This window comes from Nelusetta ayraudi, unplaced genomic scaffold, assembly GCF_046127955.1.
Source record: "Nelusetta ayraudi isolate G7.1 ecotype Tasmania unplaced genomic scaffold, CSIRO-AGI_Nayr_v1 ptg000090l, whole genome shotgun sequence".
Taxonomy (NCBI): Eukaryota; Metazoa; Chordata; class Actinopteri; order Tetraodontiformes; family Monacanthidae; genus Nelusetta; species Nelusetta ayraudi.
The window spans coordinates 4,709,714-4,728,412 of record NW_027466140.1 but is presented as its reverse complement, the minus strand read 5'-3'; the positions used below and the strand labels follow the sequence as shown (position 1 = coordinate 4,728,412).

Sequence of the window (18,699 nt, the reverse complement as noted above, 5' to 3'; positions counted from 1 at the left end):
CTGCATTTCGATTTTTCACCCTCCGACTCCGTGCAACCAAACGTGCGAGCGATGCGTCCGTTGGTCGCTTCGGTCTCGAGGCTCGCTGTGTGCCTCAGCACTCTGTGTCCACTCGGTAGTTTTGCTGTCACTGCATCTCAACAAGCTCCTCAAAATAGAAAATGAAAATAAAACAAACTCGCCAATCCACTGCTGGTGAAAAGTTTTGTTAGGCGTCTGCTCGGAGCGCTTCTAGCATCTTAAACGCTGTCACTCTCAGACAGTTGACGGCCCAAAAATAAATAAATAAATAAAAATTTGTAATTGAAATGTGAACAAATTGATGGGCCCACAAGCAAGTGAACACATATTGAAAACAAGCGCCCACCCAAAAAAATGACTGACAGCTCTTCGGGTACACATGGCAACTATCAAAATCAAAAAAAAAAGACTAAATCCGAGCCGTAAATATTGCACACGCGCCGAGATTTATCACTTTATTTTGGGGACAGCTCAGCAGCGCGGCGGCACAAGATTTGAGGATTAAAGTCGCCATCGGAAGGCATATACAAATGAACTCATGATTCGTGTTGTCAAACAGAATCTGAGTCCCGTTTACAAACAGATGGCTTGACTTGGCAAAGTGAGAAACGAACAGATGTTGCTAATAACATCAACAATTCCTCGGTTCAATTAAAGCACAACAACGGCTCGTCACAATTTGCCAGGACGCGCGACAATTATTCCCTTTTACTGTCACGACAAAATTATCTTTTAAAAGGAGAGGCAGGAAACGGCTGTTAAAGGAGCCAACGTGGGACAATTTTGAAGTGGATCTGTTGTCATGAAATAGGCTTGATTGTGAATGAGTGTTTGTGGCAGCCAGTCGCAACTGGTTTTGCCTTGGTTTCATTAGGTTTCCTTAACGAAAGACAGCATTGAATCTCACACACTTCACTCCTGTGAAGACTGCGTGATTTGACCCAGATATTGAAAAATCTGAATTCTATTAAATATTAATTGCATGAGAAGATCAACGGATGATGATGACGCAATGAGTGTATCCTCAAGTAATAAGAGCACAATTTTTTTTCTCCCTTTTAACATTTTCCTCATGAGGAGACTCTCAAGTCTATGCAAATAAATTCCGAATAGTGTGTCGGGACTTAGAACTTTTGAATTTCTAAAAAAAATAAAAATAAAAAAATATGAGCATTTTGGGCAACTTTGCCTTCAGGAAATTACGTTTTCACACAATTAATTAGTTTTAGCTGATTAGAGTTTGCCAAGACATGTTGGCCATGTTCAGGCGACAGGATTCTGACACGAGCGACTCGAGAGTTTAAACCCCGAACCACATTCATGGCCAAAAGGTGTCATGCTGGCTTTTTATTGTGTTAATTATTCACTTTTTCCTCAAGTTTCTTCATAATCCTGTGTGAGGAGCTCACACTGTGGTGTGTGTTGGTTAATTATTTATTTTTAGAAAAACTTTAACTTTCTAATTTATCGACTCCAAAAAGAGTGCTCGCAGGAGAGAAGTGTGCTAGGTTATTTCTGGTCTTTTTTTCTGGAGGGGAAATTATGAAGTCCTCTTTGTGGAGTTCATTGGCTTGCATATAAAGATGGGCTTGACATCACTTACAGTACGTTTGCAAATGCAAACAGACATTAGTTTTACAGTCCTCTTGGGTTTATGGCAGTGTTGTAGCACTCAAGGTTGGTCTTGGTTTCAACACCACTTTTTAGTGTCTCGGTCTCGTCTCAGACTCGGAGGCATTTTTACTCTGCCTTGTCTTGGTTTGGGACTGGACTGACTCTGGATTTTTGATCTTTACCCCCAAATTAGAACAAATTGGACAAAGCAGACATTAGGACCTACTTCTGCTGAATTTGTTTTGAATTTGAAGTTTGTCAAGGTGTGAATTTAGGGCTCCTCTCCATTTTGACAGCCCGTCACTTTTAGTCTTTTCGCAACCAACTTTGGCGGTTCCTGCAGGCCAAACTACAGAATGCAAGTTTTTGGGTCTTTTTGGGGTTTTCTGATGGAAAAAGTCGCGTTTCCTTCAACTACAGCACACCAGAGCTCGCTGCCATTGGTCCTCACATCACCGACATCCTATAGACTGTCAGCGGACTAATAAACTGCACGAAAAACCTTGATGCGACAAAAGGATTTCATACCAATGTTGGTTTTCCCAAAAACTTTCACACCATCAGCAAGCAAAGCCCACAGCCACACTGCCCAGACACCGTCACATCCGTCCCACAACAGCAGCATCAATAGGGAGGGCTGGCAAGCTCATTATCTGAGTCTCTCAGCGCCAAGCGCCTGTGACAAATGCAAACTATATCAAAAAAAAAAAGACACACAATCTTGAAAACAGCATATGGTCGAGTCTGGCCGATCAGTCGGGCTAGTTAGGGAAGCTGCGGCGCCGTCTATTCAGATGTGGCGCTCGCTGCTGTGAAAGAGTCTCGAACTGTCCCAGTGACGTCCCGGAAAACATCCACAACTGGCTGCATCACACTTTCAACAACCTCCGGGTCTCTGCCAGGCCGTCACCGGCGGTTGTGGCCTGATGTCGGACTGCTTGTTGTTACCAGAGCAGTGATTAAAACCCGCTGCAATTACAGAACACACAGACGATTGTGCGATAAAACAAAAGATGTAAAAACAAAAGAAAAAAAAACTTACCGTCTGACCCGCTCTGTTTTACAGTGTTATGTTCTGTACTGGTTTTTATGTTCATTTTGCTTTCCCACGTCTTTTCCACGAAATTCATCTCAAAATCAGAAGCGATGTGATGGAAATTGGTGTCGTTTCGGCCGTTGGGGTGCATTTGAGGTGAGATTCCATAATCTTCTCATCTATATAAGCGACACCTTTTCGAGCCCACCGCCGGCCTCTCTTTGTTTCACCGACAAAAAAAAAAAAGAAAGAAAAGTGAGTGGACCTGCCGTTTGCCACCGCGTCCGTCTGAGCCTCCTGCCCGTCTCCATCCATCACCGTCTGCCTAGGGCTCCCAGGGGGCGCCGGCACACAGTTCAGCACCCCACCCGCCCACCCGTCCCCACCGCCAACGCCGACCCCGCCGTGAGTGACAGGCATCCGGTTCCGCCTGAGCGGAGCCTCTATCTTCTAACCCTCAAGGACAAGCATGAGGACATATTGCCATCAACTCATCGCTCTCATTCCCAGGGCGCGCAACCCCCCCCCGCCTCCCATCCTCCTCCTCCACCTTCTCCACCGCAGACGCGCATTTGCACATGCACGCCACCTCTTCCCACACAGCGCCGACTCCGACCCACTCACCTGTAACAGCGTGTACGTGACCTTTGCTTAATGCCTCTGGGTGCCGCAGCGCAGCTCCTGCAAACAGCCTGCAGGGTCGGCCGTGTCTGCCGCTTCGCGTCTCTCCCTTCACTGTCTGCTCTGAGGGCTTGTTTTTTTCCCCGCTATTCTTCTTCTTCTTCAAGCCTTTTCTTCTTCTTCCATCCTCTCCTATCCTCTTCTATCTTCTTCTAGCCTTTTCTTCTTCTTCTTCTTCTTCTTCTATGCTCTCCTTCTCCCCTCTTCTCTTCTTCCTTTTCTTCTTCCACTTCTTCTTCTTTCCTATTCTTCTACGTCCGCTTCGTCTTCCTCTTCTTCTTCCCGGCCATTTGCGTGGAGATTGTCAAGAAGCACTCCAGGCAGAAGGCCCTGCACGGAGGAAATAAACAAGGCATTGTCGTCGTCGGCGCTGCCATCATCAGAGTTTGAATGGTTTCCTCGCCAGGAGATTCTTCATTCTTTCTTCACCTTGCGCAGTCACGAGGCGCCTTGTCATGTTCGAAAAAAACAGCTGTTGTTGTGGAGGGGATATCGGTCGCACGGAAGGTTTGCGTCTTTTTTTTTCTCCCCTTAAGGAAAGAAAAGGAAGAAGAATGAAAGCGAGGCAGCTCGGTGCGCCGCAAGGTCGCCGAGTAACCTTTTTGTTGCCGGTCGGTGAGTGCGACCCTGCACCCAGACACAGGGAAATTGCCTACAAGGCAAAGGATTTATTGCAGGGGTTTGGCAGGGAAATAGGGGGAATCATGCGTGCTGATTTATTTTTTATTTTTTGGGGGTTTTTATCGGGAGGGGGAAGAAAGGTAATGGAGGAGGTCAGAGCCGGGACTGCGTGGAGGGCGAGTAGAGGTGAGGAGGCGGCAGCTTGACGAGCAGGCAAGACAACAACAAGGACTGAAATGATAGTGGAGGACAGCAGAGAGGACGGAGACAGCGGCTTCAACGCTGGGCTGAAAGTCAGAGGCGTGGCAGAGGGGAAAAAAAGCCAAATGACTTGGATAACGAGGACAGCGGCACCGTCTGCTGCAAGCAACTTTGCCAGCAGTTGTTTTGCTCTCGCTTCAGGTCTTTTCAGGCACGGCGGCTCCGCTTTCAAATATTAGTTTGAAAACAGGGTCGATGTGTGAATATTTGGACGGAGACAGGTTTTGCGGAATGAACTGATGAGCTGCAATCGATGGACGCGACTTTATCTCGGCCCCGCAGGGCGGCGTTCCTCACTGCTGGGTAAACTTCTTGACTGGTGGGGCCACAATGAGATCTAAAATTTGACCAGGGGGGCAGGGGCAGGAGCAGATGGATGGGGTGTTTTCTAAAGTCAATTAAGAATGAACAAAAGTGTTTTTGAAGCCCCACGGTAGTTTGCTCTTTATTGAAATGACTCTTAAAACACTGGGGGGAAAATGGATGAAAAACAGCTATTTTATGACTTACTTCCTATTAATATCTTTTCTTCAAGTTTGGCGGGCCGGATTAAAAAGCTTAACCACCGTGCTGTAGTTTGCCCATGCCTGAGCTAGACACACAAATAGACGGATGGTTTGTGAAATGCATTTGGAGCCCTCGTGACCTAAAGTTGCCATGAAGCGAGAGTGTGAGATACGGCAGAGCGTCTGCCGGGCCTTTCATGCGCTTCTTTCCAGGCATACGGGACACTAATTAACTGCCACGGCGAGGCAAGACGTGTTTGCGAATCGCCGTGAAGAAATCGGCGCAAGATCAGTAAATTATGGGAAACGAGTCGTCCTCCTTTAAATCTCCTTCCCAAAACGCACCCAGACGTCGGCGCGAAGGCAGAAATTATGTGAATGAGCGCGCGGGGAGGGACGGAGGGGGAGAGAAAGCAAATTAGAACGATGGCCACCGCTGCGGCGGGGGGGAATTATTGTGTCGCGTTTTAAAATCCGACCCGTCGCGCGGCACAAATCATCCACGTCGCACCCCCTCCGCACTGAATCATCTGTAAGTATAAAGAGGCAGACTGCACGGCTGCCTTGCTGGGGTTTTTTTTTTTTTAGAATGCCAATTACGGAGCACAGCTGCTGCCTCTGCAACCGCCGCCTGCTTCCAGAACAAGGTGAAGTCAAAGTGTTGCAAGACATTATTATCAGTTCCGGCAGCGGGGGGGGGGGGGGGGGGGGGGGGGAATCTTGCCGCTAGGGTTTTTTTTTTTTTTTATCAACAGTGATAGCCTGATGAAAGCGTAATTCACTATTTTAGTATAAATCAATAAGGCTCCAGAATCCATTCCCCCTACGTTCCACCTTTATGCTAATATGAAAAGAAACGCTCAAATAGAACTTTAATTTGCCACGCAGACTTTCAGACCGCTTAATGGGCCCCAATTTTATCCATAACTGCCCGTTTGACACTTAAACTTCCAGTCTGTCTTAATTTGCCTTCTCCTTACGATTCCCGAGTTCTCCTTCTCGCCGGCGCCGAGGCTGCTGTGACCCGAGTTAATGGAGATTTATTGGCCGGCGCCGTTCTAACAGTGATCTTCTATTAAGAGTTATATCCTATTTGCTCATTATTGCTCTGTTCTGCCGCTCGCACGGTGAGGGGAAGGAAAAAAGAAAGGGGGAGAAGTCATCACCATTTGTGGCTCGGTGTGTTTAAACGTGCCGGAAGTAAGCAAGCAGACAATGAACACAACGAAGAGCGGCTGGGGGGTGGGGGGGAGGGGCAAGGAGAGGGTCGAGCGAGCGAGGGGGAGAGAGAGAGAGAGTGAGCGAGCAAGCGAGCGAGCCGGAGCTAATTTCACCGCGGAGCCTTTGAGGAGGTTCAGATGCTTCTGATGAGGGAAATAAATCCTGACGGACTCCCGTCCGAGTGCGTTCATTAATCATGCGTCTCATTGGCCGAGCTTCTGATTGGATGAAGATGAACTCGGCAATATATCTCTCATCATAACACAAGCCGCGTATAAATATTAATTGCGTCTTTGCAGCTGGGCGTGAATCTCCCTCGTTCTCTCTTCTTTTCATTTCTGCTCATTTATTTATTTATTTATTTATTTATTTTTTGTTTTCAAAACGACGGGACGTTTTTAAAAGCGGCTCCTGCGCGTCAAACGGAACAGCAGGCGGTTGTGGTAAACAACGCCGCTAGAGGCAACACTGGGGGGGGGGAAATAAGGTTTAACTGTACAAAACATTCAACACTTTATTTCAGTAACTTGGTCTGAATGAAATCCAGCTTATCCACTAAACTACGTTCAGCTCAAACAGCATATACATACAGTATATATGTAAATATACACATATATATGTATACGTATGCAGTATATACATATATAAGTATATCTATATACACTCATATACGTATACATATAAATATATGTGTGCATGCAGTTTACATAGAGAGGGAGAACTGTCTTTTTTTTTAACAAACAAGCAGAATGCAAACTTCTTTCTTCTCTCTCCCTCGCTCTCTCTCCCTCTCTCCCCCTCTCTCTCTCTCTCTCAGTGGGTGTCGGCCAGTGAACACCACACTCGCCGATCAATCAATCCGCCGCGACACAGGAGCTCGTTTAATATTTCATGTCAGCGCGAGTTAGAGTCTGTGGGGTCCGAAGCCTCAGTCAAACAACATCACTGCGGCGCTTTGAAGAAACTGCAACTTGTTTTCTGGGGAAATATAATTTCGTTCACAATTGTCCGTTATCCAGCCATCCTGCCTCAATGCCCCGTGATTTATTCGTGAATCGGTGAGGTAATTTAAGGTTTTGGTTCATGTTTTAGTAATTGTTTAGCTGAATTAGACAGTGGGGCCCAAAGGTAGAACTAACATGCAAAAACCACGATTATCCGGGGCCAGATTCTTTGCCTTTGTTTGTCTTGTTATTTTTATGTGGTTTCTGAAAAGATTGAAAACCTGATGGTTCAGGGGTAACACTGACCCGTTTCACCCAGAGAGGTAACCTCAAGTCATTTGCTGGGTGATAGACTGTGAATCTAACCTGGTCGGCAGCAGGTTTTGTTCAGCAAATCCTTAGTCGCCTGATTAAATATTAAACAACCAACATTTAATCTTGTGCATTTGCTCGATCAGCAACTTTCTCCGCATCTCTCGCTCTCTTCCTTTCGCTATTGCAGCAGTAAGATGTGCTCAAGGAGAATGCGTTCACAGATTTTTTTTTTTTTTTTTTTTTAGTTCCGGGACTACCTGTTGACAGTTGCCATGGTGACTCGTAGTATTGGGGCTCCATTAATGTGGCATTTGTACGCTCGTGTCTCACTCAGAGTGAACAAACAGTGTTCATTGACTCAAGAGACAACGCCGTGCAGAAAGCTGAAACTCACAGCTCAGAGTTGGAGTTTGTCCTCGTTGAAAATTATTGTATTTTTTTGTGTGTGTGTGTGTTGCTCCTGTGATGAACTGGAGACTCATCCAGGTTGTAATACAGCTGGGACCGACTCCAGCATCACGCCACTCTGACTGCAGGATAAAAAAAGATGCTCGGACGGAAAGCAACGCGGCACACAAACAGCGTTGTCAAACAAAACAAAGACAAACCCCCTCTGAAAGAAAACCTCTTGTTTCCTGTATAAACTTGTAAAAACAAAAAAACTCAGTTTCACTGACATAAAAATCTGTTTGCGCGTGAAGAAAAAAGAAAAAAGGCAAAAACATGAAAACAGAGGGAAAAAGCCACGGTTTAAAAAACAAACAAACAAACACTCACAGGTGTGGACGCGGCGTCAGTGCTGCAGCCGGTGCAGCGTCACAGTGCGTAGGGAGAGCTGTCACTCAGGCGGGGTGAACCAGGTCGTCTCTGCTGCCATCCTGATGCTCTCACCAGCCCTGACTGGACTCAGCTGGAGCTGATTTCTCCTCCATGGAGGAGTTCATGGGTTCAGGCTGCTCCTCTCTGTGGGGAGGAGACTCATTGTCAGAATACTGGCCATTTGCAGACATTTGGAAACAAAAAAAAAAAAAAAAAAAAAAATCTACTTTGTATTTTGCCATAGCAAAATGAGCCAAAGCTGAATCGGTTTCAAACTCTGGTTCGCGGGCAAAATTCAGCTCACCGTGTAATTATATTTGGCCCACGAGGCAATACAAAATCACTACCGCAGTTTTTTTTTTTCAGAGGATTTTTTCAATAAATATTAGTGTTGGCTCACTACTTTGTTCAAGTTTTACATTTTGTCCCACTGTGTATTTGAGTTTGACACCCCTGCTTTACAGGGTCCTCGGAGTTGTTAGCAGTTAGCCAGCGAGTTTTGCTTTTTTTCTGCTCATGATTAAAACCTCCATAAGAGTTTTTATTCCCAGCTCTCAAACTCCCCTCAAATTAAAAATCAGAGCGCCAACATCTGTGAGTAAAAACACACGAGCCAGAAACTTTTCTGCGCAGTGCGAAGCCACACCCACGAGTAATTCAATCATTTGACTGCGCAGCCTCGAAGATGAACCGCTGCGTTGTTCGGGTTATTGAGTTTATTTTTTTTTTTACTAGCTGCCTTCAATTACCATGCATCAACATCACAGAGGAAAATCCTCCCTCTTCCCCTTCCTTAAAAAAAAAAAAACATGACAAAAACAACAAATATCTGCTGGACATAAATAATGAATACCTGGATTGGATTTGACAGGTGGCTACACACTCGCACACACACGCGCACACACACACAAGCTCGCGTAAAAATAAAATTGTGTTTTCAGGGTGTGTGTGTGTGTGTGAATAAGCAGCCGTCCGCTCCACATACAAAATGTATGAATGGAGACGTGTCACCGGGGACCTCCGTCGTGAGAGGCACCAACAAAGGAGACAAACCTCTGGAATGAAAAGCTGTTGCATTCTCGCCCTCTCTGCGCCCCCGAGCAGCCTGTCCACTGCGACCTGACATCAACACAGCATTTTGGTCCCTGGACATTTTCTCTTTTTAAAGGTTAAGTGAGTAATATTTGGAGATTTTGAGAAGAAACGGCAGCATCAAGTGGTTGCATTTCAGATTGCGGTGTCTTTCAACTCTCTCTTTCCCTCCTGAGCTTGCCAGTGAACTACAGTGGTCTGCGCAACACAAGCCTGGATACCTCGTCTTCTTCTTTGGCTTATTTGAGGACACCCTAGATACGAAACGCGCTGCCAGGTTCAAAGTCACTTCACTCCCGTCTCTTCGTCCTTCTGACGCTCACTTTATACTCTGGCTGAGTGCGCCAGGTTGCTGCAATGTGATTGGCTTATTAGCCATTTGCGTCACCAAGCAGTTAAAGCAAGCAGAAAAAATAAGAGGCTGGTTATACTGAGCAATATGATACAAAGCAATTACTAAGAATGAATGAATGAAGGAATTATTGTTCTGTTTTTATACTGAAAATACTTTAGAATCCGTTGCACACGTGATGATTAAGCAACTGAAGCTGGAGTATCATCACTGGGAGGCTTGAGGGCGCATAAGGCAGGTCGGTCATCAGATCGATGCTACTGATCATTACCACTAGTGGGCATTAATAAGACAGAGGAGGTTATTACTTGTTCCATGCATCATTTGTTAACGTACATTAAAGCTGTGCAGCTGCACCGCGCTGACCTTTACTTTTTATAATATCACTGGGTTCAGATGGAGTGCGGCGCTGGCCTGAAAACACAGAGTTCCCCATTAATCATCATTAAGACCACCCGCGGCGCGGCTGCGGCGGCTGTCACAGCGGCGGCAAACTGCAGCAGAAGTTGCGTCCGCCTCAACTTTTCGGCTGTCACGCGCTGCAGCTGGTGGCCGCCTCTCGCCGAGATCAGACACAGCAGAGTAAACAAGCCGGCGTCTCGCAGTGGGTTCCGCTGTGTTAATTACAAAAGACCCCCCCCCTCACCCCTCCGCCCACAATAACACGAGCCCGGTGGTCTTGACGCAGAGCCAGAACAGCAGTGATGAGCTCCCCCTATCTGCCACCGCGGGATGAGCGGCCAATGGGAAAGGAGGGGCGGGGGGGGGGTGGTGAGCGATTCAAAGAAAGCAGAGTGTTTCAGCACCACGGATAGCTCAGCAACCGCAAATGAAAGGGATGTGCGCGACCAGGATGTCACTTTATCAAAAGGCTGCCGTCGCACGATAAGCGCTCCCCCGCGCTAGCTCGTGGCTCCGCTGTGATCTAAACGCGCACCTCCGAGACGGACGCAGCTCCTGGAATTCCGGGATAATTGTCAGTTCTTGGGAGCGTCGTCGGACTACCTGACGACCAAACCGCAAAGTCCCTCCACGCTTACACGCCGTATCAGCAGCCGTGGGAAAACCACCCGTCCAATCAACGCGCTTGGATGACACGCGTTCGATGCGATACTCGGCTGCAGCCTCGTTTTCCTCCCGTTGAGGCGCGGCATTTTTGTCGGCGCCACCTGTCCTGTGTTTGCTCTGCTATTTTAATAAAGTGACACGTGCAGCCATTAGTTGTCGTTTTGGGGGGTGGTCACAGTAATCCTTGCGAAGGGGAGGTGAAGACAGAGGAAAGTGCACAAAAGGTAGAACAGGTTCCATTAAGTGGTAGCTTGTGCACCGACGGTGGAATAGATTTGGCTGAAAGAAAGAAAGAAAGAAAGAAAACCTCCCGTCCAATCAACACGCTCAGCTGACAGCACACCAACCGGTTGATAAGATATTCGGCTGCACCGTCGTTTTCCTCCCCGTTGACTCGCGGTGTTAGTCAGCGCCACCCGTCTTCTGGTTGCTCCTCTTATTTTCCTTTTTTTTTTAATAAAGTGACACATGCAGTCATTAGTTGTTGTTTTTTGCGGTGTCCCGGCAGTGTTTGCCGATGTTAATTAGTTAAAGGCCTGCAGATTTTATTTTTTTTGTACATTGACTCGGAGCAACCCGCGCAAAAGCAGAGAGACGCCACAGGAGCAGAGAAACGACTCCAAGTCGAGGCAGCTGGATTGTTTCTCATCCTGACAAATACTCCCGACTCTGGTGAAGAAAGCTGCTGACTGTGTTTTTTTTCTCCCCCCCTCTCTCTCCCTCAATCTCTCTCTCTCTCTCCGACCCTCTATTGGTCCATCAACCATAAACTCATTGAGTGATGACAACAATGTGCTCCATCATGTTGGCTGCAGGTGTACGACCATCAGTACAAAGCGGTGGTGGACGGCGTGGAGACGGACAGTGTGATGGAGATCGACCCGGGTCGCCGCATCGAGATCTTCAGGATGGGGAACGGCAGCAACGAGGTTCTGGAGGTGCACGACTTCAAAAATGTGAGCGCCACGACCGGCCGTGCGCTGCCTCTGAGGAGGAGGCGTCGCACTCGCACTCACCCTCACACTCGGACGACTGTTGCTGCAGATTGTGCAGCTGTAGGGTGAAGGCTGGTCGTACTCCATCCTGGAGGTCCTGTGATTTACACACAGTCTGCGCCGATCACGACCGGCGCTCAGGTGTGTACTCGCAAGCTTGGCCGCCTGCCTTCAAACCCTGCGGCCCGTCAGACGCTGAGAGTCAAAGCGCACGCCTCGGCCCGGTCATAAAGTGCGCATCGAGTGTTCATTGTTTCTCCGACGGCCTTTGTGAATCGAAAATAGCCGTGATGAAAACCAAGCACGGCAGCGGAACCTCTGCAATCAATCTCTCCCTCTCTCTTTCTTCCCTCCCTTTCTCACACACACACACACACACGCACGCACGCGCACACGCACACGCACACGCACGCATGTTCGACTTCCTTTTAGCGAAGTACATCCCCCGAGGAGATTTGTTTGATTCGGCGCTCCACAGCAAGACTAAGAAACAAGCAAGTGATCAGAGTAATCCCAGCCTCATTGTGAAGGGGAGGTGAAGGCAGAGGAAAGCGCACAAAAGGTAGAACAGGTTCCACTAAGTGGTAGCTTGTGCACCGATGGCAGAATAGATTTTGCTAATACAAAAAAAAGACAGAAAGAGAAAGAAAGAAGGAAGGGAGGGAAGGAGGAAAGGGAGGATATTGCATGTTATTACCAAAGCCACCTCCAGAACAGCCCCCATCAAGCCTCAGGGCTGTGTAAGGAATGGAAAATGAGGGGATTTTTTTTTTTTTGCCAGCAGGGCCGCCGAGCTGAGGCAAAATCAATTCTCTATTGTTTCAAGCTGATATTACACAGGTTTTTACCATAGAGTGGGGGGAGGGGGGAGGGGTAGTGGGAAAAGCCGGAGAAAGAACGTCTTGGGAGAGAATGACCAGAGTAGTTCCTGGAATTAAATGAATTCATAATTAATGGCTCTGACAAGAGAGCTGAAACTAAATTCCGGCTCAGATGCGCTCTGAAATAGTAATTCTGTAAATGGCCAGCCAGTTATTAAGGCTCAAACACATGAACAGACATTTTAAATGTCCACATTTGCCATTCCAACTAATGACAGAAGTAAGTCCAGTAATTATCATGCAGACACCTTGTTTGTGTCCAGATAAAATAGATGAAGAGTTTAAACAAGCGGATCAAATCTTGTCCAGGTCAGTGACTGTTGGCCGCAAATTTTAGAATTTCATTCTCCGGCACCAAGTCTCCGTGTGCGTCTCTGCCGTACAGTTCAGGCCACACAGACCAACGTCTCGTCCAGCAAGCGACTTAAAGGTCTCATACTTTTTCGGACGCGCTCGTCTGAGCAAGAATTCAAAATCAAATTGACCTCTCCTTCCTTCAGATGTGGCCACCAGCCGTGTCCATTTCCCAGCGCCAATGAAATATTTCCACAAAACCAGACAGAAGACGGCAGAGCGGCCAAACTGGCTGGATGCCAATTACCGCTAAATGTGAGTTTGTGCGGATGTCCGGTGCGTAACACGCCCGCCATCTAAAGTTAATACCTGCAGAGCCCAACCCTGACTGGCGTTTCCACCTGTCGCATGCACGGGCAGGAAGTCGAGCATCCAGGCCCGCATGTGTGGTTTCAACTCTTTAATGGAATGCATACACATACTAGCATTAGCTCCTTATCCACAGTCAGCTGACCAGATCAGTACATCCAGTGGCGTCTATATCCTGGTCCCAAGCAACTCATTCCCATTCACCCGTGTTGGCCAACTCGGTTATCAAGCACACTTTAGCTCACTATTGGCTTGAAGTACATCAATATGAATGCCGTGTTTTCCTTTGACACACTCGGACACTTGTAGACATTCATAGACATTGCTTTCCATGACTTTTCTATCACTTCCGCTCACCTTCAATGCATGCACACACCAGCATTAGCCCCCTAGCTGCACCCTGCAAGCTAGCAGGGTCGCGCTGGGTTCCAACCCAGTTGTCTTTGGGTGAAAGCTGGGTGACATCCTGGTCGCGGCTCATCACAACCAAACACAAGCAAACAACCAGCAACACCCAATTTAGAATCGCCTATTAGTGGATTAGCCGATTAGGCTAATGTGCATGTTTGTGTGGCCTGTGGCAAGAAACCAGAGGGCCTGAACAGAACCAGAACACAAACACAAATTATAATATGTGCTGGATGTCTCTATGGTATCTTTTACATACAGTCAAAGAAAATTAAAAAAAACAATGCTTTGTGGGAGTTTGAAATGTTGACAACACTCGAGCTCCTCCTACAAAACAAGTAGCAGAGTGGCACGCCTGCAGATGAGCATCCTGCGCGTCGTGAATACCTAAGCGTTGTTAATTAAAGCGACATCACTTTTAAGATTCCTCATCCATATGTTAATGTGGCTTTCTCCATTTTCTGATTGACCAACCACGGCAATCAGTGTGTCTCATCACGCCGCTGCCCTGTGTGCTCCGCTGTGCCGCCGCCGCCACCGCCGCCTCGGCTCCACCATTCAGAGGAGCCAAATTAAACCGAGACTCATCACAATAAAGCAGCGATGTAAATACTATGCCTTTGTGCCCGAGACAATTATTGCCCCAGTCCCCATCCGGGCCGGCTCAGACGACGAGTGCGCGCGGCAAGATTATGACAGCCGTCACTTTGTATCACGGCCGCTCGTTCCGCTCGTGCTGCTGCTAGGCGCTGCTAGCGTGCGCGGTTCCCTCGGAGCGACGGCGCTTGCTGCCTGAAACGTGCGGGGGCGCCGTCGCTCACGTGGCCAGGTTAGCCCATTCAGAAGGAGATGTCACAGCGCTCGGTGCGTCGTCGTAATTAAATCTAGATTGAATCCCGCTAGTGCAGCCCACGGGCTTTTAAAGAGAGAGAAAAAAAAAAAGAAAGAAAGCAGGCAGATGTAAATCCTGACGCCCGTTCTAATGCTGAATGAGCAGGTCCCCGTCCCCCACCCCCTCCCCCACCTCCGCCCCCGCGGGAAATAAATTGGATACAATCTGATCTGGCAGAACGTCCTTTCAGACTTTATTCCGGCTGAATGTTTCAGATTACGGCACAGCGCGGCGGCGAGAGGCGGACGGGAAATTAACAGATCTTGCCTGCCCATTGAGGCTCCGCGTGTCAGAGTTGAATGGAGTCCACGCGCTGGAGGATCATCAGAGGAGCTGAAGAGAGCGACTCCGCACTCCACTGCACAGATTAAGAGAGTGACAGGGACCTATGACTGTCTAATTCAATGGGGGCGGGGGCAGCCTCTATAGAAAACACTTCATTCTCAACAGCCGTGTCACTCAGGGGGGGTTTTTTATTCTCTGTCTGTTGCCGCCGTATCCTGCCAAGACCCGATACAGCGATCGACGCAACCCATCAGTTTCTTCTTTCTTCTTCTACCTTTTTTTTTTTTCTAATTCCACTTCCTTTCGCATCTTGAAAGCGAGCAGCTCGTGTTTGGGCGCCAGCCGGCCAGTAATGAATGATATAAGCGCACGTAAAAGAAGGAGTGGAGATCAAAACCGCACCTCTTCTTCACTCATTAGGTGCCTTCAACTTTTAAAAAGCTTTGATTCATCAGCGGAAAGCGAGGCCTTAAAAAAAAAAAAAAAAAAGAAAGACGATCGCCTCAGTGCTTGGGAGAAATCCACATCACAGGCAACTTAAATGAGTGATATAAGTGTTTTCCTCTCTCTCTCTCTCTCTCTCTCTCCCTCTCCTCTTCTTTCAAAGGGAATCACTGCCATCCGCTTTGCTGAACATCAGAGGTGCTACATCCGGGCCCAAACCAAGAAGCTGCCCGCTGTGGCAGAGGTGGAAGCCGAGGACGCCGAGCTGCCGGTACGCGCCCCCCCTGCTCCCCCCAACCCTCCCATCCTCACAGCTCTCCTCCCTCTTCCCCCCCCTCCCGCCTTTATGGCTGTCGGCTCGTCAGACCAGCCTACAGAGGCAGAGTCATGCATATTGTAGGCCGGCACAACACAGATCCTCAGCCTGTCCATCTTATCACGCCGGCTCAGTGAAGAATTAACTGGGGTTTGTGATGTGTGTGTGTGTGTGTGTGTGTGTGTATATGTCTGTGTGTGTCTGGGTGCGTGCGCATGTGTGTGTGCGTGCGCGTATGGTACGCGTGTCTGTGAAACCGTCGGGAGAGTTGCCCGCAAAAAACCCGCAGCCGCTCTTTGTGGCTCACATCAAATGGTGTTTGCTGTCAATCTTGAGCCAATATTAATTTTTAATCATCTCCTCCAAAGGCACTATCCAAATAGCCTAAAGGAGAACGGGGTGCTAGGGAGGTCTTAGCGAGAGGTAAGCCATTAAAAAAGCATTTTTAAAGAGATTGAGTTCTTTGGGGAAAAAAAAAATTTCACCAGGCTCCGTCTCCGGGTTTGTAGCCGCTCCTTCTTTTTTCTCCTTCTTTTTTTTTAAGTTTGTATATGAACTTCAGCTAGGGGGAGAAAAAAAAAAAGTGGAGGAGGGAGCAGCGGAGGAGATTCAATCAATCAAAATTCCCAATTTCTCAGTGTCACAGTGCGATTCACCGAGCGGGGCCGCATGTTCAAAGAGAAAATCTCTCCGCTCCCTCCCCTCCGAACGTCTCTTCTGCTTGCATGCGCTCATTTACATTTCACATTGTAGCTGGAGAGGAAGAGCAGTGGCTGGCAAATATCTGACACTCACCGCCCGTCGGTTCACGTTTCCAAAAAAGGAAAAAAAGAAGAGAAAAAAAAGAGAAGCCAATTATCTGCCGCAGACGGTTTCAACTTTAATGGCAAAAAAAAAAAAAAAAAAAAAAGCTGTTGCTCCCCCCCAAAAAATAACCAGCAAACATTGTTTTGTTCTGCCCTCCTCTCATCTTTAAAATGTCTGATCCACGTTTACACATACTAATTGGCCAGAAAGCACCATATGCCCATGTCATTTCACTCTTTTTTTTTCACCCCTGAAGCCTAATTGGCTTAATTCACAGCCCCAAAAGTAAATCATCCATTGCCAGTAAAGTGGCGAGGGGGGGGGCATTTTGGCCACGCTAATTATGACACACATGTTGCAACAGCGTTCCGGTGTCTTCGCGGCGGACGGCCGTTTTCATCAGAAAAGCCTGGGATTGCACCAGGGCGCCGCGAATACCCGAGCGATCGGCCGAGGTGGCGCTCATCCATTCTGCAAGCCTCCGAGCGGGAGCGTTTTCAATCGATCGCTCCGCGGCTTAATCAATCAGCTTCCTTTTTTTTTTCTGTGGTCGCCGTCGTCGTGACGACACGAGGATGCAACGGCTACCGGGCGCTCTTAAAATGCACTGAGGAAGACATCGTAGAAGAAGCTACACCTTGGTTACTGCAGTAACGGCAGTTCGGTCAGAAAACAGAATTTTCACATTAAAAAAAAAAAAAAAAAGCAATCCACCGCTGAAAACTCAAAAAAAAAAACTAAAAAAAAACATCAAACTGTACTATTTCATTTCACTCCAGACCTGCCTTGTCAAGTATTTTGGGGGGAAAAAACTGCACACTGTTTCGCCACGAGGGCAGCGACAGGCAGCCAATGTCGCCCCCTCACCACTAATACTAGACCTGTGGTCGAGCGTGGAGCAGGATTCAGGCCAGTGTGTGGGTTAGCACCGGCTAACGGCTCCAGAGAACCGGCTGCTGAAAACACCCAGTGCTTCCACTACGTCCATCAATCAGCTGGGGCACGAGGCAGCAGAGGAAACCGTTGTTCATTTTGAAATCAATACTTAAAAGTAAAATAAGAACTCGGTGTGCTTCCTCCAACACGGGGGCCACTCAGCAGCTCTTGGCCTTGCTCTTCTCACTGTATGGCTGGGAGCAATAACCTGAACTGTGTGGTGTTTCGTATGAGGTCTGTATGAAGAGACATCATCGGTACAACTGCGATTTGCGGGCGTTTCCATTGAATTGTGTGAAGCGCGTGAGCCCCGCGAGATTTTCCCGAGAATTACGTTCGCTTTGGTTCGTTCCCGTTTGTTTGCCGTGAAGAACGGTTGTTACATTTTTCTCTTCCATAACTTGTAAAAAAAAACATTCCGTCTCCTCTTCCATCCAAACACAACACGCCATTTTCGCTTGAAGTGAACTGGTCACGTGACCCCGTACGTCACGTCTGGTGACGCGTAAATGCGAACAAAAGTGTTTCCATGACGCTTTTACGATCCGCCGCTGTATCGATACGTCTGAAAAATCACCTCATGAGACCTTTTAGCCACATTTGAGAGGTTTTTCCAAAGTTTAGTCATTTCCACAACCAGTTTTTTATTGTGATACTTGGGTTTTGTGCAATTCTAGGGGGTAATAAAAACGCAGCTATTGATACATGGCCTTCATTCAACGCTTAGTTTCATTCCAGCACCAAAAAGCACTGGACATCACATGGAAACAGCAGATATCGGGGAGGGGGAGGGGCTATTCTCAAGTAATAAGCGGTGAACTTCACCCGACCTCGACAAGGTATTTTCTGAGATTAGGCATCCATCCTCGGCGCAAACATACCTACGTGGCGCCAGAGAAGGAGACCAGCACGACTTGCGCCCCCCTGTGGCTCGAAGCCTCGGGGGTTAAAGCCAGACACTAATGGCTCCTCACTCCGCCGGCCTCGGGCTTGTAGCAAAAAGGGCTCAGAGGAGCAGCGGCGGGCTTCAGTGCCGAGTGGAGAAACAATGGCGGGAGGGTGGGGGGGGGGAAAGAAATTGCAGGGAAAAACTGCGAGGGGCTGATAAGGAAATGCAGCCCCCTGCAAGGGAGAACCAGGTGACAAACATGAATTGTCTGCCAGGATTTTTTTCTCCTCCCTTTTCAATTTGCCTCCTCCATGAAACGTCTGAGGAGTAATCCCGCCGCTTCATTGCGGTTCCCCCAGAACTGACACAGACACAAGCAGCCGCTTCCCTCTCAGCCCTTTAACACTGTCAGCCGAGGCCGCTCGCTCCAATAAACAGCTACTTAATATGGATGACCGAAGCTCACCCAGCAACCCAAAACCTCCCACTCAGACATTAACCGCAAACGGAGAAAGGGGGGGAAAAAAAAAAAAATAAAAAGTGCGTCCCGAGGAGCAGCAGCAGCAGCATGTATGACGATACTGAAGTCCCGTGTCCGCGCGAGACGCTTTTATTTGGTTTCATGTCTGTCT

General features: G+C 48.0%; 1 protein-coding gene across 1 annotated transcript in view; it reads left to right on the top strand.

Moving 5' to 3' along the window:
• tnmd (tenomodulin) overlaps window positions 1-18,699 on the top strand; it is a 52,710-nt gene that overhangs the window by 20,577 nt on the left and 13,434 nt on the right. The window contains exons 3-4 of the mRNA XM_076046790.1: window positions 11,367-11,507; window positions 15,283-15,390. Coding sequence (XP_075902905.1) covers window positions 11,367-11,507; window positions 15,283-15,390 — 249 coding nt within the window. The remainder of the gene's footprint in view (window positions 1-11,366; window positions 11,508-15,282; window positions 15,391-18,699) is intronic.